This window comes from Ostrinia nubilalis, chromosome Z, assembly GCF_963855985.1.
Source record: "Ostrinia nubilalis chromosome Z, ilOstNubi1.1, whole genome shotgun sequence".
In the NCBI taxonomy this organism is placed as follows: Eukaryota; Metazoa; Arthropoda; class Insecta; order Lepidoptera; family Crambidae; genus Ostrinia; species Ostrinia nubilalis.
The window spans coordinates 25,069,198-25,096,688 of record NC_087119.1 but is presented as its reverse complement, the minus strand read 5'-3'; the positions used below and the strand labels follow the sequence as shown (position 1 = coordinate 25,096,688).

The window sequence follows — 27,491 nt, the reverse complement described above, 5'->3', positions numbered from 1 at the left end:
TGTAGTTTTTAAGTTATTAGTCTTCAAAGTCTATACTCAAGTCAACTGTCTGAATGATCATTTTCTCTCTAATTACTGGTAATACTATTTTAAAAAAACTATCAATCTGTGAACCGTTTTGCCACTATATGATTTGAGGGTATTTATCATAGTATTGGTAGATAGCGTCATAATCCCAAAAAAATGGATAATCATCAAGTTTTAAGTGTGTTTTCTTGTTACTTCGGCGATGTAACACCCGAAACAGAAAAACAGGTATTTGTTTTATTATTGTACCTTACACATGGATTAGGGTAACAATATTTGGTAAAAGTAAGGTCATGGTAGTAATGATTTCAAATAGTAACTAATATCTGAGCATGATATTAATTAAGTATGTTTCTTTCTTGATTAAAAACTGTAACACCCGAAACGTTTCGGGTATTACATTTTTATTTATATGTCGATAATGTGTGTATATTGCTTGGAGAAGTGAAAAAGTATTACTGTGAGGGTCCTTTGACCTCCCACTAGCGCTGGCATCGGAAAAGGAGTCATATTTCTCAATTTAAGACTTTTTTGAAATGTCGACTTAACACTAAAATTAAGGTATTGCTAAAAAGTGTAGATGTTTGACATTTCCAATAAATATCGTAATTAGAAATTAAAGTAATGATATTTCAAGCCTAAAACAATAGAAAAAGCTATCTTCTGAGGAAAAATTAAACTTAAACTTTGTATATTTTAAAAAAAAAGCTGCTTCGTAATTTCAAACCAGAATTCGCTCTATTTGTGTTTATTTGTTGTACTCCTTATTTTGTAGTACCTAGAGACTAATAAAACACCGATTTTATCGATAAAACGAGTTGAATTTTCGTACTCGTAACACCCGAAACAGAACCATTGTAACACCCGAAACAAAGAAAAAATTTATAAAAAAATAGTAAAACGTTTTATTTAACAGTGATTGTATGTTACATGGTTTGCAAATGTCATACTTTAGAAGTCCTGTAAGTTTTAGGTATGCTTCCTTAAGAAAATTCGCTAAATTTCGAGTAAATGCAGCAACAGTTAGAACATTGAGGCAAAATCTCGTAACGCCCGAAACGCACACTTTTCGACTCATATTTTCGTTATCCTACATTCTAAGCTGTACAAACTTTATTATTAAGATAAAACAACTAAAAACGGACAGATTAAGGCACTAACATTATTAAAATACTATTTCAAAATACATGAAATTGTTGAATATGTGTGTACGAACGTAACACCCGAAACGATGGAATGACCCTATACTCACTTGATACAGTATCTGATAGATTACATGCTACACGGCTAAATGAGTACTCTGCTAAAGGTTCACTACACGAGTGTACATGAAGGTGTAGCGACGAAGAACGGGATATTCCCACCTCTCGTTCCCACCACTGCAACTCCTGTGTAGCCAGGATCTACAGCTTGACCGCCACAAAAACCCAACCAGTGAAGGTCAAGTTTGTCCCGGGGGAAAGTTAAACTGTCATTGGACCCGCAACGAAATTAATCAGAAGAACATAGGAGGAGTTCGAAATTAAGGTTCGACTTCCCTCCATTGCAAAGCGGATGACAGGTGACAAAAAAAAAGGTTTAAAACCTTTAAGAAAAGATTATGCACCACGGACGGATTAGCGACGAAGAAGTAGAAATGCTGTTGTAATACTAACCCAAATACTTTCTAATATAAATGCTTCTCAATTCCAGGAACGAACAGAGCCAGCCGTGGAAGGAGTCGGTGACCACCCGTAACAACCTGGATTCCCGCGACCTGTCCCAGGTCGGCATCTCCAGCCCGCCGCCCGACATCAAGAGCATCACCGTCAAGAAGAAGCCCGACGACGACTCCTGGGACTGGCTGAACAACTGAGCAGGCAGGTCTATCCATCTAGATTCTAGACTATAGCAATAACGTAGACTCGCGCGGTCTATGTCAAGTTGGCATCTCCAGCCGCCGCCCGACATCAAGAGCATCACCATCAAGAAGAAGCCCGACGACGACTCCTGGGACTGGCTGAACAACTGAGCAGGCAGGTCTATCCATCTAGACTTAGCAATAACCTAGACTCGCGCGGTCTATGTCAAGTTGGCATCTCCAGCCGCCGCCCGACATCAAGAGCATCACCATCAAGAAGAAGCCCGACGACGACTCCTGGGACTGGCTGAACAACTGAGCAGGCAGGTCTATCCATCTAGATTCTAGACTATAGCAATAACGTAGACTCGCGCGGTCTATGTCAAGTTGGCATCTCCAGCCGCCGCCCGACATCAAGAGCATCACCATCAAGAAGAAGCCCGACGACGACTCCTGGGACTGGCTGAACAACTGAGCAGGCAGGTCTATCCATCTAGACTTAGCAATAACCTAGACTCGCGCGGTCTATGTCAAGTTGGCATCTCCAGCCGCCGCCCGACATCAAGAGCATCACCATCAAGAAGAAGCCCGACGACGACTCCTGGGACTGGCTGAACAACTGAGCAGGCAGGTCTATCCATCTAGACTAGCAATAACCTAGACTCACGCGGTCTATGTCAAGTTGGCATCTCCAGCCGCCGCCCGACATCAAGAGCATCACCATCAAGAAGAAGCCCGACGACGACTCCTGGGACTGGCTGAACAACTGAGCAGGCAGGTCTATCCATCTAGACTATAGCAACAACCTAGACTCGCGCGGTCTATGTCAAGTTGGCATCTCCAGCCGCCGCCCGACATCAAGAGCATCATCAAGAAGAAGCCCGACGACGACTCCTGGGACTGGCTGAACAACTGAGCAGGCAGGTCTATCCATCTAGACTATAGCAACAACCTAGACTCGCGCGGTCTATGTCAAGTTGGCATCTCCAGCCGCCGCCCGACATCAAGAGCATCACCATCAAGAAGCCCGACGACGACTCCTGGGACTGGCTGAACAACTGAGCAGGCAGGTCTATCCATCTAGACCAGGGGTGGCCAACTTGATTAGACATAAGATCTACTGTTTACTAATGAAACCCTGGGTGATCTACCCTACCACTTACATACTTCTTGAAATCTTAAATAAATGAAACAGCATAGCTTAGTAGTTTAGTACACAATCATGTAGTATTTTTTGCCTTGCCACGATCGACTGAACTAATAGTCGCGATCGACCGGTTCGCCACCCCTATTGCAACAACCTAGACTCGCGCGAAAATAGCAACCACTTAGAATGTATCATGCTCTATAAAAGAACTATAGAGATATAGAGAGATGCCAACTAATGCGCTGAGTTCGAAACTCAGTGTCGCATTAGAAATTCACACAAAGTAATCAAAAAATGTGATTATTATCCACTGCGGTATCAGTACTCAACGTTCGAATAATCTTTAGTACTACGCAAGCAATGTAAACTGTTTACATTATGACGTCGCTGCTGTTATCATTGCTGTCGCGAGCAATGTGTTCTGTTTTTGGGCATATTGCTGCGACACCGACCCCGCCCCCTTTTCACATCTCTCTTTAGTTTCTGTGATCTTTGAGTAAACATAAGGCTTAACATGTTCTACTTAGAAACCTGTGTAAGTGGTTTCAGCCAAGGTAGTCTTCTCCGTGATAGAAGCCTGCCCCAAGGATTTTCACAACACTCGGTACTGTGTTGCACGCTTTCAGATGCTTCCCGCGACCTTCACTAGATTGGTCAACCGAGTGGAGAGGCCTATTGCGATTTCCGATCCGTAGTTCTACGAAACTTTTCTGCCCTAACGGCCAACATATATACGAGCTATGTTTAAGTTAATAAATTATCAAACACTAAATTAGTATTATGTTGCTTACAGATGAACTACGGTGACCGATCAAACTTCATGGAATGACTTCACACGCTTCGGACAATTAATGTTTAATTCTTTGTATTAATTTTCAAATCTGCACGGTACATTCATATTATGTATTTTGCAATTCAATCATTTTGTTCTTAAAATTAATTCTGACTTACTAAAATCGATTTTATTGAGATATTTTTATTAGAACCAATATTTCTTGCATAACATTTATATGGTTTTGAGTACCGTGCAGATTTAACGATCACGTAGCCTGGCCGATATTCTCTTTCATCTAATAATAAGCAGTTTTAAAGTAAGATTTGTATCGTATAAGTCAATTTGTCGAGTAAGTAGTATCGCAATGCTGCTTACGTTATATCAAGTAGCCAATATTCAGCAAGTTTAATGTCAGTAGATGCATAATAACAGTTTTATCTCACCGTAAATATTAGTAGCTGATGTGTGTAACGGTCGGCCAGGCTATTTTAGAAATTGCGTTATGAAATACATTTTCTTTTTAATTTGAACTTAAGTTGCAATGACGGGCTACATGGTGGCCATTTTTAAATAGTTTAATGTTTATCCCACTCTATTGTAAGCTAGAAAGCAGTTTTACTTGTATGTAAAAATCTGTCCATTTTTTAGGGGTGCGCTCATTATTATTGTAATCAAAAAGAACATTATTTTATGAGATATATGTTGATAAAAGTAACCTATCGATCGTTAAGTATAAAACTCTATTTTGGACAAATTATAATTAATTTATATTCTGCTTTTTCAAAGTATAGTATATTTTACATTAGGAGTTGATAATTGTGGAGTTTATTAGGTTCAAGAATTGATTTAAAGACTCGTATCTGTCGCTAGGCTACTTGTTTTAGTTTTTCAGCTAAAATGGATTCATAAAACCACTATTCGAAAGTTAATAAAGTTTGTAGTGCACGATCAAGATTCCTATAAACATCCCGAAATTTAAAAACCACATTATTTGACAAATATGGAGTAGTTTTATGTATTATAAATTTTAATATGCGACACAGCTCAAAGTGAGTGCCGGTTCGAGAGGTCGCTAATTCGAACCCTGTCGACTGCATTGACTGATATATTATACTGATATCGGTTTCGTGATGGCGATTCGAATTCAGTTGAAAAGTAGAAACTTATACCAACTTGTCCCTAACATCTTCAGAAAAAAGGTATTAGTTTGCCACAATTGCATGTTGAATAATTAAAACACATCGAATGGCTAGCCTGGAGCTACAGGCATCAAATATGTTTATTTATGCGCGAATTCTACAATTTAATTATATGGTAATATAATTATTTGGGGCGCAGCGCTTGTAAGAGTTGTAACTTGTAAGTAATCTCAAAAGGTCGTCCGGTAAGACTATGCGCAGACCACCAATTAAAGTTGGGTTGGGCCCACCTCTCGTTCCCACCACTGCAACTCCTGTGTAGCCAGGATCCACAGCTTGACCGCCACAAAAACCCAACCAATGAAGGTCAAGTTTGTCCCGGGGGAAAGTTAAACTGTCATTGGACCCGCAACGAAATTAATCAGAAGAACATAGGAGGAGTTCGAAATTAAGGTTCGACTTCCCTCCATTTCAAAGCGGAGGACAGGAAACAAAGGTTTAAAACATTTAAGAAAAGATTATGCACCACGGACAATAAATATCAATAAAGGGGCCTATCTTATGAGCAACTACCTGCCAATAATATGTTTTGGGTCCGATTTTAATTTGTATGATATCGTCCATACATGCCCATACTGATTAACTGGTCGACTAAAGTACTAAACTATCGGCAGACAAAAAATCGGTGATCTGCGCCTGGGCTAAATCAACTCTCGGGAGAAACACGAACGTTTCTGAGCAGTGAACATTAAACTCTGCGGCCCTAAGTTTTAGGTCCTAAATTACTTTAATTTTTTTATAAGTAGGTAAATACTGTAATTACAGCAACATGCTTAGATGTCAACCTGTGACCACTGTCGTCCCACAAGCATGAAGGAACATGTTGATTTCTGGATTTACTTATAAAAATATTAGCTCTTTACCATAGAAAATGCCGAAATGTTCCTACACACCTGTTCAAATTAAGAGAAATTCTAAAATTTTTTACATTAGTTGTTTATTTTCAACAAATAGCTCGTTTGTCCATTTCAGAAAGACATTCCAAAAAAAAATACTGAAATTGAGTTCTTTAAGTCGGCAATTTCAAAGGTAAAGTTAATATTATTTAACACGAAAACTCAAGTTTGTTGTTTGTTTCTGTTAAAATATGGACTATCACTCCAAGATCTTAAAACTATTCCTTATTTTAAGATCAGTTTCGAATAACAAACCTGTTTGAATGTTTTTTTAATTTTAATTTTGTAGTTAAATTAATATAATTGCGCTCCTAGAGAGCTGTGATGCTTGATTGAGCATTTATTTTCATATGCAACTTTAATATAGTATGTTATTCCTTATTTTAAGTACATTAGGTTGGAAAAGGAATAGAAGGCAAATTCATCATTATGTTTTTATTCGCTAAGGCTTTCCAGAGTGATTAAAAGGAATGAAAAATTTGTTGTATACTTATTGCAATGTCGCACCTTGTGTGTATCAGTAAGATTATCTTTTTATCACAATATTAAAGTATACAGATTTTATAATATTTAGACACTTCTCTGGAAAGTTGTTTTAAATTGTGTCATAGGAGCTTTGTTGGAAAAATTATAAGGTTATATTATCAGGTTAATATTATTAAATCAAGTAGATAGGTGAATATATATAACTTGAACGAATTTTACTTTACTATTAATTAATTATTTACGTAAATTTTATGTACAAATCATGTATACTACGTTTATTACTCGACTGCATAAGGAGGGTGACAATATTAAGTGTTGATTGTGTTAAAATTGCTAATCATCAATGATTTTGCACTGGCTTCGTATTACAGCGAGATTTTATAGATTTGAAAATGTAATAGTATTATGAGTATTTAGATAAGTGTATTTTGTTTTTTTGGAAATAGTCTTTAGGACTTTTTAATGATGTAACATTATTTAAACATACATATTCAATTAAATAAATAAACTAGTTACTGAATTAAGAATGTTTTTATTATATACCACTGTCCCTTAGAATAACATGACAAGTAAAAAAGTACTAACGGTTACATAGGTAGGTGTCGTATGTACTTAAATAATAACAAAGTTCGTACAAATAGATTGCAGAATGCAGACTGTAATGATTATGATAATTCTAATTGAACAATAATCACAAAAAAACATGTCAGAAAATGCAAATTAATCACATTTTAATCTTCTGTAATTATGTAAATATTTGATGAGTTTATTTATTGCTGTACGTACATTCATTTGTTACTATTGTGTAAAAATAAAAATCATTCCCTCGCATTATCTATTACTATACCATTATGATATGGTATCAACACACAGACAGAAATTCGAATAATGAATGGGATTCTATGTGAAATACACTCAACATCAAATAAACCGCACCTTCCGCGACGCGAACTTTAAAGATTTTCTTCTGACACAATCATGGTACCCCAACAATATTGGTGTTATTTGAAAGCCCAATAAATATCCTTAAAGAAAAAACATTTCATTTCTAAATAAATGATTAACATATACCATAAATGTGACTTGAAAATAGACCTCACTTTGGGCTCACTTTTGGGATCAATTAGACCAATTTTTATGGTTATAAAACCAAATAAAGATCTCACGTGTCCTCTTTAACAGATGGATAGCGATTAATCCCAATTAATCCCAAATTAAGTTTTATAGTCATAAAAAATGGCTATAGCGTAACTACCTATTTTTTGAAGAAGTGACTCTGGATCCTTGTAAAGACACATTTTTGGGGTAAAAACCTTTCCTTTAATGAAATGAAGTTTAGAACTAGGCTTTCAAATGGTACCAATGTTGGTGGGAAGTGGGGATGCATACGTTTGATAAGTGCTTGTCGCGGGAGGTGCGATTTATTTGATGCCGAGTGTAGTTGACTTACAACATAAAAAAGTAAAAATCTATATAAAAATGTCATAACTATCACATGAATGAGTACAAGATGTGCAATGGAGCTTGTATATTTTCGTATTCAATGTCACTTAAACAAGATTTTTATACAGGTTTCATTTATTGTAATTATACTCTAATGGTCTTTAGCAGTCCAGTCATCATCAAATTGCAGTTTAATGTAGGTAACCTAAACCACAGAATAATAATAAGTACTACATACCTAAACATACATTTTGTATTGTTCAATTATAAAAAAGAAATATTTTTCAATAACAAAGGCTTTATTAATATTGTCTACAATGCATATCTGTATAAACTTAGCCTACAGCTCGATGAATCTTACGCAATACCAGCACAATTCCATCACCCATAAAAAAATAACATAATTATCGTCCTAACCTCCGTTTGTTTGTCTTGTCTCTGACTTGCCAAAAAAGCTTGAAAGTTCTACAAAAATAATATTTTCGCTATTCAAAACATAAACATTGCAATACTAAACATGGTAACATAGTACCTGCATTCGCTGTTTGTTATAGCATAGCCAGTGCCAATACATTTTATGTAATATGTAAATAAACATGTGTAAATTATGTATGTATATTTTACATAGTTAATTATAACAGGGATACAAACAAACCTTGTCAAAATTGTCAATATTTTTGTTAAATTGCAAGTTTTTGACCTCTGGTTAAATAATATTGTTACATATAATTTAAAGATTCAACGTTGTTATTGATAAAATATTTGAAATATCACTTTCTCACACTTCCAGATTCAAATAATAAATGTTGGAGTTAATTGAATCAATATTTTATAACATACACAATTTTTACAAATGTCTAATCGCTCAGCATATAAGATAATGTACAGTAGAATCCCGATTATCCGGATCAATTAAAACCAGGGGTGGTCCGGATAATCGAAAATCCGGATAATCGATTCCAAAGTAAAATCAAACAATAATTAACTTTTTACACACAACAGAAAGGGTTTTCAATACATCATTTTAGAGTCTAAAAATCTAAATTTTAGACCATTGGACAATTTGGACATCCATTTCTTTTAACAATGAACCAAAAAGACGTCCGTACTATGTTACGTTGGCGGCGCCTTCGGTTTTTATGGGTCCAGATCCTGAATCGGTAATTAGAAACCATGAAGAATGAGTCCGGATAATCGGATATCCGGATAATCGAAGTCCGGATAATCGAGATTCTACTGTATAGGTAAATAAAATGTGTTTTTGTATTGAAAATTAGTAGAATTATAATAACACCATAATCACCATAATGGTGACAGGCATAGGTATATTTTCAAGGGTTACACAAAAACAAAGGTTCAATGAAAAAAAATTCCTCCTGCTCTCACACTAGTAGAATCACTTTCGCTTATAATAACTTAAAGAGGAATGTTATGTTGAAGGGAGACTTTTGCACAGCAAAGGTTGGTATAAATAAACTACCAACACAACCCTAAACATATGTATTAACACAGAAGATACCAAACTAAAAATGTTGCAGGTACACAAAATTGTTTAATGAAATTATATACATAAAATCTTTCAAAGTAATACAAACATCATTTGAAGAGATATGAATTTGGCGAATGTTATCAAAACATATGCAGTGGAATTATGAAAATGATAGATTATAAAATGTATCCCCTGAACTTGGATTAAATACTAACAAAACCACCATTTACAACACTAATAACGGATAAATTGATTTATGAAGCCCACATATAGAAGTAGATTTCTTGCCAATGATTCAAATATTGTATAATTGGACTAACAATGAATGAAGCCAGTGGGATGGACTTTGAAAGGGATGTAAGAGAACCCTCAATAACTCTCTGCGAGTAACCGTTGTACATGGGACTCCTTAGCAAGTACAGAATCATTCCTAACTTCCTACGGCTTATTTCTATTCTTTGTTCATATGGCAAATTGTTTACATGTCTGTTGTATAGCTTCATACTTGCCAAGTCAAGTCCGAGAGCAATGAACCATTGCTTCCATGCCTTTGAGCCAAATACTCTCATGGCAGCAAGATGTATGAGGGGTTTTAGCAAATGAAGAGTCTCAGCGTACATTAGATCTTTGAGATTGATGTTAGGGTTGGGATGGTCTTCTTTGATTTTAATGGGCTGCCAGTCGCGGAACGACACCGGCGGCGCGCCCTCGACACGGCGCACCACTCGGCCCGACCTCCGTAGAGTGAAGAATGCATTGGAGTTCTCGTCTGTCTCTTTGCCCTCTGTGAATTTTTTCCTCTGCAGCATAGGGATGGGCGGGTGCGATATCGGCATCTCTTTATACTTGTACAGGAGAATGAGCGCCGAGGAGCACTTGAACAGCTGTAGAAGAGTAGCCACTGTCCATTTAGCTCGGGAGCTGTACTTGTGCTTGACCACCAGTTCAACAAGCACTTCACAATAGTGAATCACGGTCAGCCATATCTTTATCTGTTCCCGCAGCCCGTAATACTGAACTTCATTGCCGTAGGCTTCTCTAATGAGTCTATCGTTGAATAGAGCAAGAAGTTTGGACACCGCGTAGACGAACTCGGATACGATTGGTGATTTGTTTATCTTACCGGCGACGAAGTAAGACGACCATGTTGCCACCGTCTCAACATCGGTCACAACGTTGGGGTTGCTGATCACCCACTTCTTGTAAAGTTCGTACAGTTCTGATGGAGAATACTTCTTGTTCATTTTGAATTATGTTAGCCGTAGCCCGTAAACAATATCACCGTGTACTCAATGTAGTAACAGTAATTATTTTTTACTAAGATAACCAACAACCCATTAGTGATAAGAGCGTGACTCGATCAATAAATTATTTTTCAACAGTCGAACCAAAATGATGACCGAAAAACCAAACACCACAGACAAAAAGCTATTAAAAATTGACAACCACTGTCATTAAAACGTGCTGTCAAATCTGACATGAACTAGTTTTTTTTTTATTACGGCTTCGCGTGGTTTGCACATTCAGCCAATATCTAAATAAATAAATAGTATAGGTCACGCAAAAAGAGTTGAGTCACTCAACTTGAGTGAGACCATCAACACAAGCAAATATTTGTGTTTCCTGTCTACGTTGACTTCTCTGGCAGTCGTACTGGCAAGTGCTTTTTGTCTCGTTTTGTTCGTTCAGTTCGTTTCAGCCGAAAGACGTCCACTGCTGGACAAAGGCCTCCCCCAAGGATTTCCACAAAGACCGGCCCTGCCGCTCGCATCCAGGCACCTCCCGCGACCTTCACCAGATCGTCGGTCCACCTAGTGGGAGGCCTGCCCACACTTCGTCTTCCGGCTCGTGGTCACCCCCAAGAACTTTCCTGCCCCAGCGGCCATCAGCTTTACGAGCTACTTGCCCCACCCACTGCCACTTGATTTTAGCGATTCTGCGGGCTATGTCAGTCCTACGGATCTCCTCATTTTTCTCGCTTACAGATATTTAACAGGAGCGAAGTACCTATTCGTTACTTGGACTTGAATGTTTAATGCATGGTGTTGTTTGAGTATTTAAATGTTTAATTGTATCAATCCATAGTATCAATCAGCATCAGTCACCTAATTTATTGAATTGAAATGAATGAATTTTGAAATGAATTTAATATCAATCATCCATCCATCGTCATCTACTTACATAAATAGTTGTAAGCAATACAATTTTATTTCAAAATCAAGAAACACTTGACTTGAAACACTGATTAAATGTGCAAAACCCACGATGTCCAAGCCCATAATCCTAAAAAAAGTTACGTGAAAGTGATTCATTTCACGCAGTTTTCGATTTTATCTACCTATGCCATTACTCAAATTAACAAGCAATTATTGATTGAATTTTAATCACATTACATTTTTATTAAAAATACAAATAATTTGCACTTGGTGTATCCGTACACGCATTTTATTTATGCTTTGATTTTAATATCTAAAATCCAGATTCTAGTCATGTAAATTGGAACACATTCGTTCAGAAACTGTGATTGACTTTTTGCCTTTTCAAATTTTTATTTTCTGTCTTTAATGTTTTAAATACATAAGTCAATGTTTACAAATAATTTAATGTCTGTAGTACCTAAGTTTTAATAAAATAAACTCGCATGGTAAGTTTTTATTAGTACGAAAAGGCAGTTTAGGATTTCCACCCCATGAAAATTAAAAAGGTTGCGGCGCAGCGTGGGTGCATTCGCGTCGTGCGTGAGTCAAGTTAGGGGAGGAGGTGAAATAATTCATTCAGTCTCTGGCAACCGTCGAGTGTAGTCGGGAACTGAAGAGTGCTCCTGTTGGAAGAGACAGTGTTTTTAAATTAAAGTGTTGTTGTATGATGGTGGTGACTTAAACATGGGCGACTTACGAAACATTGAGGTAGTGAGCCAAGAGGAGGAAGTGGTTGACCAAGGGCCACAAAAGACGCCACAAGAGGCACCACAAGAGGCACCACAAGAGGCACCACAAGAGACACCACAAGAAAAGCCTCAAGATGCAGTAGTTGTTGAGCAAGGCACCATCGAGACGGATAAGAAGGATTTGTTGTGGATGGGCGGCGTTGCGGAGTGTTTTACAACTGTGCTGTCACTGTTTGGGCGCGCTGATCTGAAGATTTCGAAGGGTAAGTGTTTTTGTTTTTACAAAATTTATAATCTCCTACTGTATTTGTCAAGGTCGACCTGCTACGCAACTTTTCGAAGAGTTGATTGATTTTAGAGATGCTAGCTTGTTATTTACGAATTTTTTGCTAAATTTTTGATGATTTTTTGTGCTGCAGTGTCTATGACAGAGTCAAATCAAGTTGATTCTTATTAGAATTTTTGTGTGCTTGCAAAATTATTATTCTCTGGGCATAAGTAATAAAAATTGAAGTTACATAGTTCAAAACAAGGGAGCTAAATTGAATACAATTCCTCCCAGGGACATGTTGATTAAAATTATGGTCAATACTGACTGAAATACAATCATTACACACAGCAATCTTAGATTTATTATTCATGAAAGCCAAGCATTTAATAAAAGCTTTGGTTTAATATAAAAATCTGGACTGAAAACATCATGCAGGTGTCTACCAATAGGGCAACATGGAAAGCATTGGGGGAGGCCTATGTTCAGCAGTGGACGTCCTATGGCTGAAATGATGATGATAATGAATAAAAATTTCAGTCAAAAAATGGAAACAAAAATAGTATTCCATTAATTAAAATTTTCATCAATCAAAATAATAATTTACTGTACTGTAATAATTCAAAACAAGCTGATTTGACTTAAAACAAATTTTCTATTCTTTTGGGTGAATTATATGAATATAATTGAATCAGGTAATTAATCCTACTATCCTACTAATATTATAAAGGTGAAAGTTTGTGTGGATGTTTGTTACCCTTTCATGCAAAAACTACTGAACAGATTTGGTTGAAACTTTAAAGTATTATTATTTGTAACCCAGATTAACATATAGGCAATTTATGCAAATCTGTGGCACTAAATTTCACGCGGGTGAAGCCGCGAGCAAAAGCTAGTAATAATATAAATTGGGGGAGGCACATCTTCAGCAGTAGACAACAGTGGCTGAAATGATGATGAAATCAGCTATAGATATTTATAATTAAGGCATTTGGCCAAAGCTGTGTTTTTCAAATGCGATTTATTTATCCTGATGCTGAGCAAGCTAATGCGAGATCCAGTCCAGCAAAATCAATAGTGTAATTCAAACAAAAAATGGCAGGAGTGAAGGAGAGACGGAGTACTCCATTGATTTAATATTTATTAATTGATTTCGATTTATTAATTTTTTTTCCAAGACTTATACTCAAAGAAAAACTATAATAAACCAAACACACTAGCAGGGGGAGAAGAAGTACCAGACATATTAAACGCAGAGGTGAAAAAAGCTATTATGTCTCAAAAGAAAGACAAAGCTCCCGGGTCAGACGGTATCAATAATGAATTCCTCATAGCAAATATAGAACACCTTGTACCATCCCTTACGGACATTTTCAACGAAGTTCTACACAGTGAGACTATACCCGAGCAATGGTCAACATCAACCATAACACTACTACACAAAAAAGGAGACAAAAACAACATAAACAACTACAGACCTATCAGTCTAATGTCGAATATCTACAAGGTATTCGCCAAGATACTTCTCAATAGAATAACCCGAACATTAGATGACAACCAACCGAGAGAGCAGGCCGGATTCAGGAGTGGATACTCGACACTGGACCACATCTATGTAGTAAAGCAATTATTTGAAAAGGGCAGAGAATTTAACTTAACATTCTACTGCTGCTTTGTAGATTACAGCAAAGCCTTTGATTCATTGGAACACGAAGCGATTTGGCAAGCACTTAAAAACCAAGGTGTAGAATGTAAATATATCAGAATTCTTAAACACATTTATGAAAACAGCAAAGCCAAAATCAAGCTAGAAAAGCAAGGTAAGGAAATAAGAATAGAAAGAGGTGTACGTCAGGGCGACCCAGTATCACCTAAACTGTTCACTGCTGTTCTGGAAGAGGTGTTCCAAAAATTAGATTGGGAGAAATGTGGACTGAATATCAATGGTGAATACCTGTCGCACTTGAGATTTGCAGATGATTTGATTATCATCTCGCAATCAGGGGCAGGGTTACAGACTATGCTAAATGATTTGGATACAGAGAGTCGTAAAGTTGGACTAATCATGAATACAGAAAAAACTAAGGCCATGACAAACGGGAACCAGGAACCTATCAACGTGAACAACAACATAATTGATTATGTAGACGAATACATCTATCTCGGTCAAACAATCTCGCCAATGGATCTTACATCTAAGGAAATCAACAGGCGAATAGGTAATGCATGGAAACAATACTGGAGTTTAAAAGAAGTGATGAAAAACCCTGTAATGAGCATGACTGTCAAACGAAAACTTTTCGATACTTGCGTACTGCCTGTCCTTACATATGGCTGCCAAACCTGGGCGCTGAATAAAACTCATATCCATAAACTTGAAACATGCCAAAACGCAATGGAACGAAGCATGATGGGGAAAAGACTTTCCGATAGAGTAAGAACCACCACCATAAAGAATTGTACAAGAACAAAAGATGTAACAGTAACTATCAGAAAGTTGAAATGGAGATGGACAGGACACACAATTAGAGGAAAAGAGAAATGGTCTAAATCTACAATGAACTGGTTCACAAGGCATTTTAAGCGAAAACGGGGAAGGCCACCAAGAAGATGGGTAGATGAAATAAAGGCCACAGCTGGAGGTGGATGGGCAACAGTTGCAGGAGATAGAGGAGAGTGGAAACAGTTGGAGGAGGCCTTTGCCAAAAAAGGCACACAGACAAGTGTCAATTAGAATAATATTAAACTCAATCAATTTTAAACTCTGTATGTCTGAATAAAGGCTTATATTATTATATTATTATTATTATTATTAATTGATTTCGAGGATCAAAAAAAAGGGTAGTTTCAACATGAGATAGCAATAATAAATAATAATAATAAATAAATAAATATCCTTAGACATTTTACACTGCGCTTCTAGTCCCAAACTAAGCAAAGCTTGTACTATGGGTACTAGACAACGGATATAAACATACTTAAATACTTTTTTTTTTGTAAATACATACTTATTATACATAGAAAACACCCAGTCCAATACAAAGAAATATGTTCATGCACACAAATGTTTGTACTGTGCGGGAATCGAACCCGCTACCTCCGGAATAGTAGTCCGTTTCGAACCACTACACCAAACGGCCGACCGAATAGGGGGGAGGGATAAGAATAGTACTCATAGATGGCAAGAAGAAAAGAGGGAGGGAATAGGCACAGTACTCCATTAATTTATTGATTGATTTCGATGATCAAAAAGAAGGGTAGTTTTAACATGAGATGGCAATAGAGGGGAGGGATAGGAATAGTACTCATTGATCTATTGATAAAACATAAAGATAACAAGAAGGGAGGAGGGAGGGAACGGACGGAGTACTCCATTGATTTATTAATTGATTTCGAAGATCAAAAAGAAGGGTAGTTTCAACATGACATAGCAATAGGGGGGAGGGATAGGAATAGTACTCATTAATCTATTGATAAAACATAAAGATAACAAGAAGGGAGGAGGGAGGGAACGGACGGAGTACTCCATTGATTTATTGATTGTTTTAGAGGATCAAAAAGGAGGGTAGTTTCAACATGAGATAGCAATAGGGGGGAGGGATAAGAATAGTACTCATTGATTTAATGATTGATCTTGAGGATGTAACAAAAGATCGCAAGAAGAAAGGAGGGAGGGAACAGATGGAGTAGGTACTCCAGTGATTTATTGATTGATTTCGAGGATCAAAAAGAAGGGTAGTTTCAACATGAGATGGCAATAGGGGGGAGGGATAGGAATAGTACTCATTGATCTGTTGATTGATCTCGAGGATTTAACAGGAGCGTATTTCATAACATAAAGATGGCAAAAAGAAAGGAGGGAGGGAACAGATGTAGTACTCCATTGATTTATTGATTGATTTCGATGATCAAAAAGAAGGGTAGTTTCAACATGAGATATCAATAGAGGGAGGAATAGGAATAGTACTTATTGATTGATCTTGAGGATTTAACAGGAGCGTAGGGCAACAGGAAAGTAGGGAAGGGAATGGAGTACTTTATTGATTGATAAAAAAAAATCAAAAATATTTATTCAGTTTAGACCACAAGTGGCACTTATGAACGTCAAAAATAGTCAAAATAGAGTAAATAATAAAAAAGAAAAGGTAGCTCTTATGGGGCTCTTGTTTGTCTGTGTCATGTCTCCTTATCTTTTGGGCCTAGCATTGGGCCTTAGCACTGATCTCAGTGATCACATAGAAGATACTGAAAACATGAGATGGCAAGAGGGAAGAAGAAAGGTTCATTGATTGATTGATTGATTGACAATGGGAGACAGGATAGGAGGCAGCTGCAATATCCGATGGCTGAAAGAAAGAAGTGAGGGTGTTGAGTTGTAAATAATTCATTGATTATTGTCTCTTTAGGATCATAGGTCTGCAAACATTTATGGAATAATTTGGCATTAAGAAAATATATTGGAAGTGTAGAAATATACACAAATATGGAGGGGCTACAAATAAAATCAATAATTTTGTCAGTGCGAGCTAAAGTTTTTTTTAGTGTAGCTTGCACTTGCTACATTAATTCTGTTTTGTTACTGCTAATGTCGAGTTACTTATGTTACACAATTGATTGGTATGTTAGATAATGATCTATCTTATAATTAATTTTGTCAACAGATGAAAGCTGGGTCGTGCCATATGAGGAGATCACAGAAATGTCTTATGTCGGCTCGGGGGCCCAAGGCACCGTCTTTAAAGGCCTACTGCGTGGTGAAATCGTCGCCTTCAAAAAAGTGAAGTCTCACTCTGAGACAAACATAAAACATCTGAGGAAATTGAACCATGACAACATTGGTAATTAACTCTGATTTAATTTACCTATCACTATGTCAAACAGTATAATAGAAATATTAAAAACTACAACTATTATAAAGTAACTGGCTTACATTTTAAAGGATAAGCATGTTTAATTACATACTAATTAGAAAAAAATTTTTTAGTTCAATTCCGTGGCATCTGCACCAAGTCACCTAATTTTGGTGTGATTATGGAGTACTGTCAGTATGGGCCGCTGTACGATTACATCCATGGATCCAACCAGTTCGCTCCGAAGCAGCTTCTGAAGTGGGCCAAGGAGATAGCGCTGGGTTTGGCCTACTTGCATACTCACAAGATCATTCATCGGGACTTGAAAAGCCCTAAGTAAGTTAAAAAAGACTAATTCAATTATTGATTATAATAAAAAAGTTGTGTGTTGATTCATTCTACCCCTTTTTGTTTTATTTATTTTGTTTTAAATAAAAATGGCTTATTCACATTGCTCTTTTTGATGCGCATTCGGTGCGGCGACACAAACCCCCTTACTAATAAAACTTATATGATCGTTGATCAGTGTTTTAAAGTGACGTTTAGTATGGAAATGTCATTTTAAAACAGTGATCAACAACTGTGCAACTTTTTATTAGTAAGGGGGTAAGAGTCTAAACAAGCAAACTTTTGCAGCATTCTGGTCGCTGATAACCTGGTGCTCAAGGTTTCCGACTTTGGGACGTCCCGCGAATGGAATGATGTTAGCACGATCATGAGCTTCACCGGCACTGTGGCCTGGATGGCTCCCGAAGTGATTCGCCACGAGCCCTGCTCTGAGCGGGTGGATGTGTGGTCTTATGGCGTGGTGCTGTGGGAACTGTTGACCCAAGAAATCCCTTACAAGAACGTAGAGACTCATGCCATAATGTGGGGTGTGGGTACCGATACCGTGCGCCTTCATGTCCCCGCGACCATCCCAGGGAGTTTCCAGTTGCTGCTGAATCAGTGCTGGAACCGTACGCCCAGGAACAGGTAGGCTCAACACTGGTTTACTACCTACTTTTTGAACTACCTTCATGGTCCTTTAAGCCGGATTATGCTCTTACATAATTTATAGTGTGGTGGCTCAAAATAATATTACTTTGTGACTACATAAATGAATATCAGTATTTATCCAATATGTGGTTGTCCATAGGCCTCCGTTTAAGATCATTGCCGCTCACCTGGATATCGCGGCTAATGACTTCATAGCCTTGGAAGATGACTTTGTGGCTACCCAAGGAGTCTGGCGGGAGGAAGTGCAAGATGCTATGGAAAGACTCTATGTGAAGTAAGTATAGGGATTTTTTTAGGTGTTTTTCACCATTAAACATGAACAACTTGTTGAACGTTATCAATTTCACAAAAAGGTATTTGGTTCTTGAAAATTAAAATTTCATATTGAGTCCAAAAGCGATTAAGAGAAGTTGAGATCTAGTAACAACAAATATTAAACGAACTTATTATGGTAAAAAGACGCCTAGTAAAAATATGACACCAATTTATATTTGAACCACAAATAAATATTAAATTAAATAAAATACTAAAAAGAAAAGAGTTCCATTACTTATCATTCAATACCTTGCCACATGTTACTCAACATTACGTAAAAAAACAGAAAAACGAGTAAAAATGCATATACTTATAACCTGTCTACAGCTTGATTTTGCTATCGAGTATTTACACATTTCATATGCGCGTTAGCCGTTCTTTCTATAAACAAAGTGCTTAAGATTGTTCTAGTTTTTGTTGTTGATTGTTTTCATGTTTAATTTAATTATGCGTGCTATCTGGAATTGGATAAAAATAGAATGAAAAGCAATAATATTGATCCCAAAAGACTTGTGACTTGAAACATGCGATTTATAAAGACAAAGTGACGTACCTACCTATAGTGTGATAGTTTGAAATCACATACAATACCCCATAATCGTGTAATCTGAAAGCGATAGATACGCAGGCTGGAAACGACAAAATCTTGATTCGATATGGTCTTCGGTCAATAAACTTGTATTTGCGTTTGCGCACCACATATAGTTTAATATTGTTTCGAAATTGTCGCGCTTGACCTACTGGTTGTCTGAATGGTTTGCTAACTGAGATACAAACCTAGGTATTATGTCTGCGATATCCCGTCAAGGGCGCATGTTAGTGATGCGCAAGAGCATTCATACCCGAACTTAATTTGAAACAAAAAAAAAACCAAAGCTATACGTTTGGGCTAGTGCTAATATTGAAATCGCTTTCTTCTGCCCTAGGTGGGGGGAAGTCAGATTTTTTAATCGTTTGACTTAGCTCCTTCCGAGCGATTTCCTGAAGGGGGGGGGGGGGGGGCAGTGGCGTAACTATACCATCTGAGGCCCGTGGCAAATTCATTGAGGGGGCCTGGTATATCATAGCTCATGAGTGTGTACTATCAACTACAATCTTCGAAATCGTAACTTTTGATGAGGCATTTTAGTTACATCACATTTTGAATTTGAAAAATGAGCTCTGCTGCCTATATCTTTTTTTCATTTATTTAACAAGTAAACAAGAAAGTTACGTTGGGACAATTACATTTAGATAGCATTGAGAAACCACTAGGGTTTGATAAAAGTTAACGAGTTCAACACTTGAGCACAGGGCTCCCTCGGGTCAAAGGCCCGTGGCATTTTGCTAGCACTGCCACCCTGTAGTTGCGCCACTGCCCCTGTTAGAGCCCTGTGTACGCGTGTACCTGAGCTGGTCCAGTCTACAAAGTGCCCTGGTGCTCTAGGACGGAGCAGCCTTCGCTGTCGGACGCTATGCAACGCCGCGAGGAGCTGAACAAGGCGCAGTGCGCTCGCGAGGTGTACGAGGCCCAGCTGTCGCGCGCCAACGAGCTCTACATGGAGGTATGCTCCGTGAGGCTTCAGCTGGAACAGCGCGAGCAGGCTCTGTTGGAGTGAGTATTCACAAACTGAAAGCACAAAAAAAGATTTCGTGTTTATTATTTATTTGTGTTACCTTTTCAGTGAAATAGAAATGCTGAACAGCAAACATTGCTGGTTTCTGATTAGGTAAATTGTTCTGAAGTCAAGTTGCCCAATTTGTACCTAACGACTCGAGAATCTTTCGCCAAATAAAACACTACAATATATGGCGACGAGACACGCGTCTCTAAAATAAACTGGGGGTTCTTGTTTAATCCCATTTGTGAAAACAAATGACAGTGCTCGCGAAACCCAGTGCAAACTTCGGACTTCACACTAGCGGCGCCAGATGGTGTAAAATTAGCGTCCCGAGACAAAACCATAAGATGCTCCAAAATAGCTTCAACAATAAGTGGCATTCACGTGTGTGATTTTGTAAATTAATATCAAGCTCTTAACTGGAATAATAAAAGAAGAATAAAAAAATATACAATTGAAGTCAAGAATTCCTTCTTACCAACTCAAATAATACAATCACACTAATAAAATTCAAGTTATTTTTGCTTTCAATAAATTTTGTGCTGTCAACATGTAAATCGTCACTGGTTTTGTACCTTTGTGTCAGTCTTCCCCAAGTGCCCAGGTCTTCGAAGCCCCGACTGACCGGTCCCATTGTTCCAGACGTGAGCAAGCGCTAAACAAGGCTTGCCGATGCGGCCTCCGCAAGAAGTTCTTCCAGCGTCAGCTGTCTTCCTCATCCGACGGCTTGAAGAAGGCTTACGGCCCTCCGGCCAACGCTGGCGGCTGCTGCAAGAAGAAGTCTGAGGGCATCCCTGCCCAAGTGCTGCTAAGCTTCGACGAGAACAACCCAGACCAGCCGATCTCCGTCGTCTTGAAGGAGGAACAGGAGAGCACCTGCTGCGACTGCTGCGATGACCGCTTCGAGAACAACAACATGGCCACCATCAAAGATACGGTGGTTGAGAAAAATGGTAACGTAGACTTCGTCGAGAAGTTCCAGAAGTTGGACAACTACATGTCCAACGTGGCTCAAGTCTGAAGTCCTTTCGGCTTGAGATATTACAGGGAGGTGAGGAGGGCGTGCAACTAAGTTTAGTTAATGATCCCTTAGGGAAGTCGCATGACATTATTATAATTATTATAGCTGTGTAATCATTGATACGTGTGACTTAGATTTCGTGCAGATTGACTACGTCAATTCCAACTTCTCACTACGTGGCCCGAGAGATTACGGTCACTTTTGTGTCGTTGCAGATATGTGGAAGCTCACGCCCCCCTCCCGTATTATTCAAAGATTTATAGGGTTGTTATTTTTAACTTAACAATTGGGGTCATGCTTTAATGCAATTTGAGGGTTGTCACCATGTTATGTCTTCTGCTATTACCTTACGTATTTACGTACCTCACGAAAGTATTTTGTTTAAAATGAACCCTCGTACCTGATTGCTCTCTCATCCATAAAAAGCTTTTTATACCAAACCGGTATGTACTTAATTTATTTGCTCAAAAAGGTGGCAACCCTATAAATAGAGGGACCTTTTTAAAGTCGTTAAAAATAAACAAAAAAATACAAAAAAAAGTTGGTGTATGTGTCGATTATATACGGCGTATCTGTCGTTTTACTGTAGCATGATGGACTGTAAGTTATCCTTTCGATGCACATTTGCAGTCTTTTTGTGCCTAAAGAAGACCTGAGTTACTCCACTATATTCTTTGACATCTCTCGCCTGCGCTTGGGCATCATTCTTGTTATTTTATGAGTAACGACAAACGTACAGATTTATGATCTTTTTCGTCACACGGATTCGAAAAGACTGCAAATCCTTTATAGATGTTTCAATACAATAACATATTGCTCAGCTCCCTAGGTGAGCGCTCTACATTCCGAGGCACTGACCCTTTTCGTGCCCTTATACACTACTTCTAAGGAAATCTGGGATTTATTTCTTTCCTAGGAAATTTTAAAGAAATCCTTTTTCAGGGCAATTCTGATTTATTTCTTTTGAGATTAATAACAGTGATATCTTGGCTTTAAACATGAATATGGACTCTTGAAATATATTTTTTTTATATTGTGAAGAATTAGCCCATTATGATTTATTCCTTTTTGATTACCTTGTAATCTGGATAGGCGTTAAACAACTGTACTTCCTTGATAAGTGTTACCTATTCTTCGATCATGTGTTTACTCCACGAACTTGCGCTATATCTGTATCTGTATGACCTACAGGTTATCTAGTCAAAAAGAACTAGTCTAAAATACTTATTTACAATGGCATAATATTATTTTAATGCAAATTTTAGATCTCGAACTAACATGCCTGTTGGATTTATTCAACTGACATTTTAAATTAAGATGGCGCATAGTATCGTTTGTTAAGATTTAATTTATTATTTGTAAAAATGGTTATCGAAATCAGCTTTACAATTTTATTAAGTACTCTTGTTATATTAATTTAGTTTTAGCTGGCCTAAAACTTTTCTAGTTTTGGTTATAATGATCGAATTTTCTTTAGATCTGCACATTTTTTTTGTATAGGTTGTGATTTTATTTTGTTTATTTTGCCTGAAAATGTAATCTCATATTTTTTTTGTTATAAAGTATATTTTGGTGCTTTTGCACGTTATTTCTTAGCTATATTGTATGATTTTTGATCAGTTTCGGCGATTGGTAAGTGCGTCGTGCACGCATTTATGGTTTTGGCAAATATGAATTATATTGGAGAAGAGAAGTGACTTGATAGTAGTTGATATTGATATTTTTGTAACATATTTTTTGCTGCGCGTACCACTTTGAATAGGCTTGAAAAGTACTATTTTAACGTAGGTTGAATCGGCCTGTTTGACACGCCAAAGCAAAGTATATGTTAGTGATGGGCAGAGACGCGGGAGGCGTAGGGACGCATGCGTGCGCGTTTATGCGCAATAGTATTTTTTCACTTAAAAATTAACGCACGCATATGTACATAAAAGCCTATCATTAGGTCAGGCTTTTATGTGATAGGCCTTACATCACGAAACGATTTCTATTTATTCGACTCTATTCATCTCTCTCGCTCCCACTATTATTCGCTATTATGTGTGAAAGAGATGCATGGAATGTGTATTTGGAAATCGTTTGTAGGATCTGTAGTTGTGAAAATTGTAATATACTTAAAATAACCATTCGGTTCAGCTTAAAATATTTTTTCGGATATCAAAATTAAAAACGTATGGTTTGTGTTTAAACTAAAAGGTTTATTTTTTCTAACGTTGGCCTTTAACACGAAATGCATTTAAATTTTATAAAATAATGTGACTTTAGCCTGACTATTTTTTAATATTCTTTACCAAAGATGTCAAATAAAGGTGTACGAAATGCATGGATTTGATGACGGTTCCAAAAAGTAAGATCTCATTTTTTGTATAGTCATTATTTAACAATACATTAAATTCGTCCTTTTAATAAATAAATTAACTCACGTCTATTACGTTTACTATATAAAGCCAAAGGCCAGCCCATTTACTCTTATATTTAAGTTCCAAATATTTTGTTTGTTTTATTAACATAAGTTTGTTACAAGACTGCTACAAGTCAAGTATTTTTGATGCGACTTTACTATTTCTACAATTATATATACCCGTTAAGAAAACTCACGTTGAATACAACTGGTAATGATAACCACCAAATTATACTATTCTGAACTTTATGTCAGTTAAGTTTAACCTTTAACTATGGACGTCGGGTCTCAGAGGCCCACCCCCCTTTTCAATTTCTCGGTTTAAATATCTTCCCGCCACGTGCTGCTCTCGACCATCTCAGTAGCTTCAGTTTTAACTGTGTAAGGACCGAGGAGGCATAAAATCGCGTCTTCCGGCACTTATTACGTGAGTAATAACCATCCAAAATTTTATCGTGGTCTGGGAGACCCGATGACTATAATTTCCATACAAACATACTTGTATGGATGTGACTTGTCAACTATAATTTTTTTATAGTATATCATAATATGTTGTAAATTGTTTTAGTTTAAGAATACATAATGGTAGAAAGTATCTGAGTACATCAGCTATATTATTAGCCCAACTATCTAAGTAACATTCCAGAAGTAAGGTTTTACTTGTAGACGATCCTTCTTTTGAGTTTAGATGTCTTAGAAGGTACCATTGCTGCCGATTCCGATTCTGATAGGTGTATATTTTGCCTATCAAAGCTCTCAAAGAAAAATGACACATGCCTGTAGAGATAATTTGTCTTTAGTGTTCTAGGCCACTGTTTATAATTTTTGTAAGTTTAACCCTTGTCAAAATTTTTATTTTATGTCTTTCTGAAATTCTGTTTATGTTTTTATGTTACACGGTTATTAATTAGCAAGGAAAAAAATATTAGTTTTATTTATTATTAATCGACTGTAATTAAGGAGCCTATATGTGATGCTAAGACAATTCACACTGAAAAACGTCTATGTTTTTTAAATTTGCCAAAAAATAATTAAATAATGATTAAAAATTGATTAATTTACTACTAGATCCTTTATTAATAGTTATTAGATATATATCAACTCTTTGATAAATTCAAATTGGTTCAGATATGAAATTATGTAGAATTTTAGATAGGGGTCTGTGAGACCCGACGTCCATGGGAGTGTGATTATTTTTTCACGACTATAGTTAAAGGTTAAGGTCGATCTCACCTGAGTTTCTTTCTAAGCCCGGCGTGTATCTTGACGGGTATTCTTCAACTCTCGCTCAAGCACGTTGCCAATTTCATTTTGGACCTTACTGCCTTGGAGTAAGGCTTTAAGTTCTATTTATTTTTTTTCGTCCTAAATGAAAAACCGTGACGTGCTGAGCCTTAGAAATCGGTGTTTAAAATTAAGTTAAGTCCATTTCAATGAAAACACAATAGGATTTTTGATTCGTTCATATTGTTTATATAAGTCGTATTTATACTTCAGCGCATGTTATTTTAACTAAGTTATGTTATGAGATAAAGTTTGAGTTACCGTTCAATTACTCTCTAGGTACAATTTAGTGACCTATTGTGGTTTTATGAAAATTTGGACTAGATATAAGTACTTAATAAGTCATTATTCTAGCATTTAGATATCATGTTAGCCATCTGCGATTCGCAAAGATATTATAATGTAGACAATTTATGTAGCAGCCGTAAAAAAAGAAAAGAAAACGACAACAAAAATCTGTGACTGAAACAAAAGAACATATTTTAACATTCTGAAAAAGCTGCGTGGAATCCACGTATGCAAAAATCGATTCCAAAACTTACAGTTCATTGGTGTAATTTTGAAACCATTTGTGTTATTTAAAAAAAAAACATTAATCTATGGGAAAGTTAAGACAGTGTGAGTTGTCATCTCACCTTTGCGCAAATACTATACACCAGCTAAAAGTCCCCTAGATTGCAAATAAAAAACATCATCAATACGCTGGTGTACAGTCGCAGGCACTTTAATATAGCACTTATCGCAACTGCGTAAGGTGCTTAACTTGAGTGACAGATCACCTGCGCATACGCAGCCAGAATGACAACAATTCACCACGTTGGCACAAAAAGATAATAAAATTCAAATCAAAAATTTCTCTCCCTTTCTTTCTGGCCATTAATTTTAAATAGTTTTTTTTGGAAATATCGGATTCGTTACCAGAGTTTTCAGAACTGGCTTTTCGAACAAGTGTTTTTGCGAATCGTGGTTGTCATTTTGTTTGTACTGCCCTGTGTACTAAGTTTTAAGACTGATTCTAAAGCACACCAATGTATCAATCATTCGACCGAGTGATTGCACTCAACCGCCAGTGTTAACTGAAGGCGTTCTGTTGTAGCTAAGATTCAGTCATCTTCTGTTTGATGCACCCGGGGTCTTTAAATTAATTTACAGGGTGTTATGTGTTTTGAATTGTCGACGAAACGATCTCGACCCTGGGTTTGTAGCATGTAAGTTTAGCTCATATTACATGTAGCGTATGTGAATCAATAAAGATTATTCCAAAATATGCATTTTTTTCATAACTCAAATTACCTCACATACTTTCCTTTTTCACAGCCTTTCGAACTAAGCGTCACAGACGCAGCGTCTTTAGCTTTGGTCTTAAAGGTAGCCTTTCGAAGCGAGTTAGTGACGCGGCGTTGGTGGCACAAGACCAAAGCTAAAGACGCTGCGTCTGTGACGCTTAGTTCGAAAGGCTACCTTTACTCGTAAGAAATTGAAAATAGTAATTACCTACTTAACGGCTTTAAGCTGATAGCACCTACACAAGCTTCATTCTATTTAATATTATATTTTCCATTCCATCTATCTATATCTATAAAAGCGAAAGGTCACTGATTGACTGACTGAATCACTCACTCATCACGACATCTCAGAAACTACAAGTGCTAGGAGTCTCAAACTTTGCATTGGGGGTTCCTTTTAGAACGTAGGTGTAAAATCCGTTCTTAGTGAAGAACGGATTTTACGAAACTTCATCCCTAAGGGGGTAAAAAGGGATCCACGCGTACGAAGTCGCGTGCGGCCGCTAGTTAATTATAAATCTTCAAAAACAGGTTCATCGTAAATACAAGATCTATGATAGTTCACTTTTTCTATAGTTGATAGAAGACATTACTTTAATTCGGTACTTGTATAGTAATTATTGAGGGTAGAAGGAAATTAATAAGTCTGTCAATAATCACGTTGCTGGTACTGATTTTATACTCTGCTAAAAACCACAGAATGCTCAACGATGCCGTTTATTGGTAGTTTTATTGCACTTGGAGTTGTGTCATAAACAGAGGGAAGAATATAAAAGTGTAGGTACTACAGTAAGCCACGGCACTAACCTCGTAACTTGTGTGAAATGAAGTGAAATATTTTATCTTTAGTGATAACTTTGCTCCAGTCTTCTCTCTGACAGATATGGAAAGGTGACCTTTCTTTTGGAGTGCCAATTAAATTGAAAACAACTTTTTACTATCCAACTATGCAAGAAGAAGGGTTAGGAATGTGTTTTTTGACACTAGTACTTAAAATATTACTGCTCAGAATCTAGTGAAGAGTGTGATTTTCTTCGTGCAACTTGGCAAATACGGTAGCATCTTACGAGCTGTCAACAACCTGGCAAAAAGACAAGGCGCCCTTCCTTCCACGAGGGCGCAGCGCAGGCGCCGCGCGAAGGCCGCCCAGATCAGCTGTTCGCAAAAATCCAGCCGTTGGAATTGGCGAAAATCGCGCGCGTCAAAATTCGCTGCGCGCGTTACATTTTTCCGTAGTATTTATAGAAACAGCATCGGCGCGCTGGTGGCTACGCACA

At 37.2% G+C, this 27,491-nt stretch overlaps 3 protein-coding genes across 5 annotated transcripts in view; 2 read left to right on the top strand and 1 right to left on the bottom strand.

The window, feature by feature from the left end:
* Window positions 1-1,908, top strand: part of LOC135086964 (ADP-ribosylation factor GTPase-activating protein 1) — a 126,662-nt gene extending 124,754 nt beyond the window's left edge. For 2 of the 3 annotated variants that reach the window (XM_063981813.1, XM_063981811.1), the window contains one exon: window positions 1,720-1,908. In XM_063981813.1, coding sequence (XP_063837883.1) covers window positions 1,720-1,882 — 163 coding nt within the window. In that variant the 3' untranslated portion in view covers window positions 1,883-1,908. The remainder of the gene's footprint in view (window positions 1-1,719) is intronic. The other variant, XM_063981812.1, reaches the window with a different exon arrangement.
* Window positions 1,909-6,886: 4,978 nt separating this feature from the next.
* Window positions 6,887-10,734, bottom strand: LOC135086967 (peroxisomal membrane protein PEX16). Its single transcript, XM_063981814.1, has one exon. It carries the CDS (start codon window positions 10,544-10,546, stop codon window positions 9,557-9,559), a length of 990 nt encoding a protein of 329 aa, XP_063837884.1. The 5' UTR covers window positions 10,547-10,734; the 3' UTR covers window positions 6,887-9,556.
* A 1,104-nt stretch (window positions 10,735-11,838) lies between these two features.
* On the top strand, window positions 11,839-26,195 carry LOC135086976 (mitogen-activated protein kinase kinase kinase 13-like). The gene is made up of 7 exons (XM_063981830.1): window positions 11,839-12,452; window positions 17,119-17,295; window positions 17,442-17,643; window positions 17,944-18,282; window positions 18,446-18,580; window positions 20,048-20,215; window positions 20,865-26,195. Exons 1-7 carry the CDS (start codon window positions 12,185-12,187, stop codon window positions 21,241-21,243), a joined length of 1,668 nt encoding a protein of 555 aa, XP_063837900.1. The 5' UTR covers window positions 11,839-12,184; the 3' UTR covers window positions 21,244-26,195.
* The last annotated feature ends 1,296 nt before the right edge of the window (window positions 26,196-27,491 follow it).

What these genes read in the sequence shown, in the direction of transcription:
- LOC135086967 (XM_063981814.1), bottom strand. Translation starts at nt 10,546, where the DNA reads ATGAACAAGAAGTATTCTCCATCAGAACTGTACGAACTTTACAAGAAG.
- LOC135086976 (XM_063981830.1), top strand. Translation starts at nt 12,185, where the DNA reads ATGGGCGACTTACGAAACATTGAGGTAGTGAGCCAAGAGGAGGAAGTG. An exon ending in TGATCTGAAGATTTCGAAGG is followed by an intron (nt 12,453 to 17,118) that starts GTAAGTGTTTTT and finishes TTTTGTCAACAG; the next exon opens with ATGAAAGCTGGGTCGTGCCA. An exon ending in ATGGAAAGACTCTATGTGAA is followed by an intron (nt 18,581 to 20,047) that starts GTAAGTATAGGG and finishes CTGGTGCTCTAG; the next exon opens with GACGGAGCAGCCTTCGCTGT.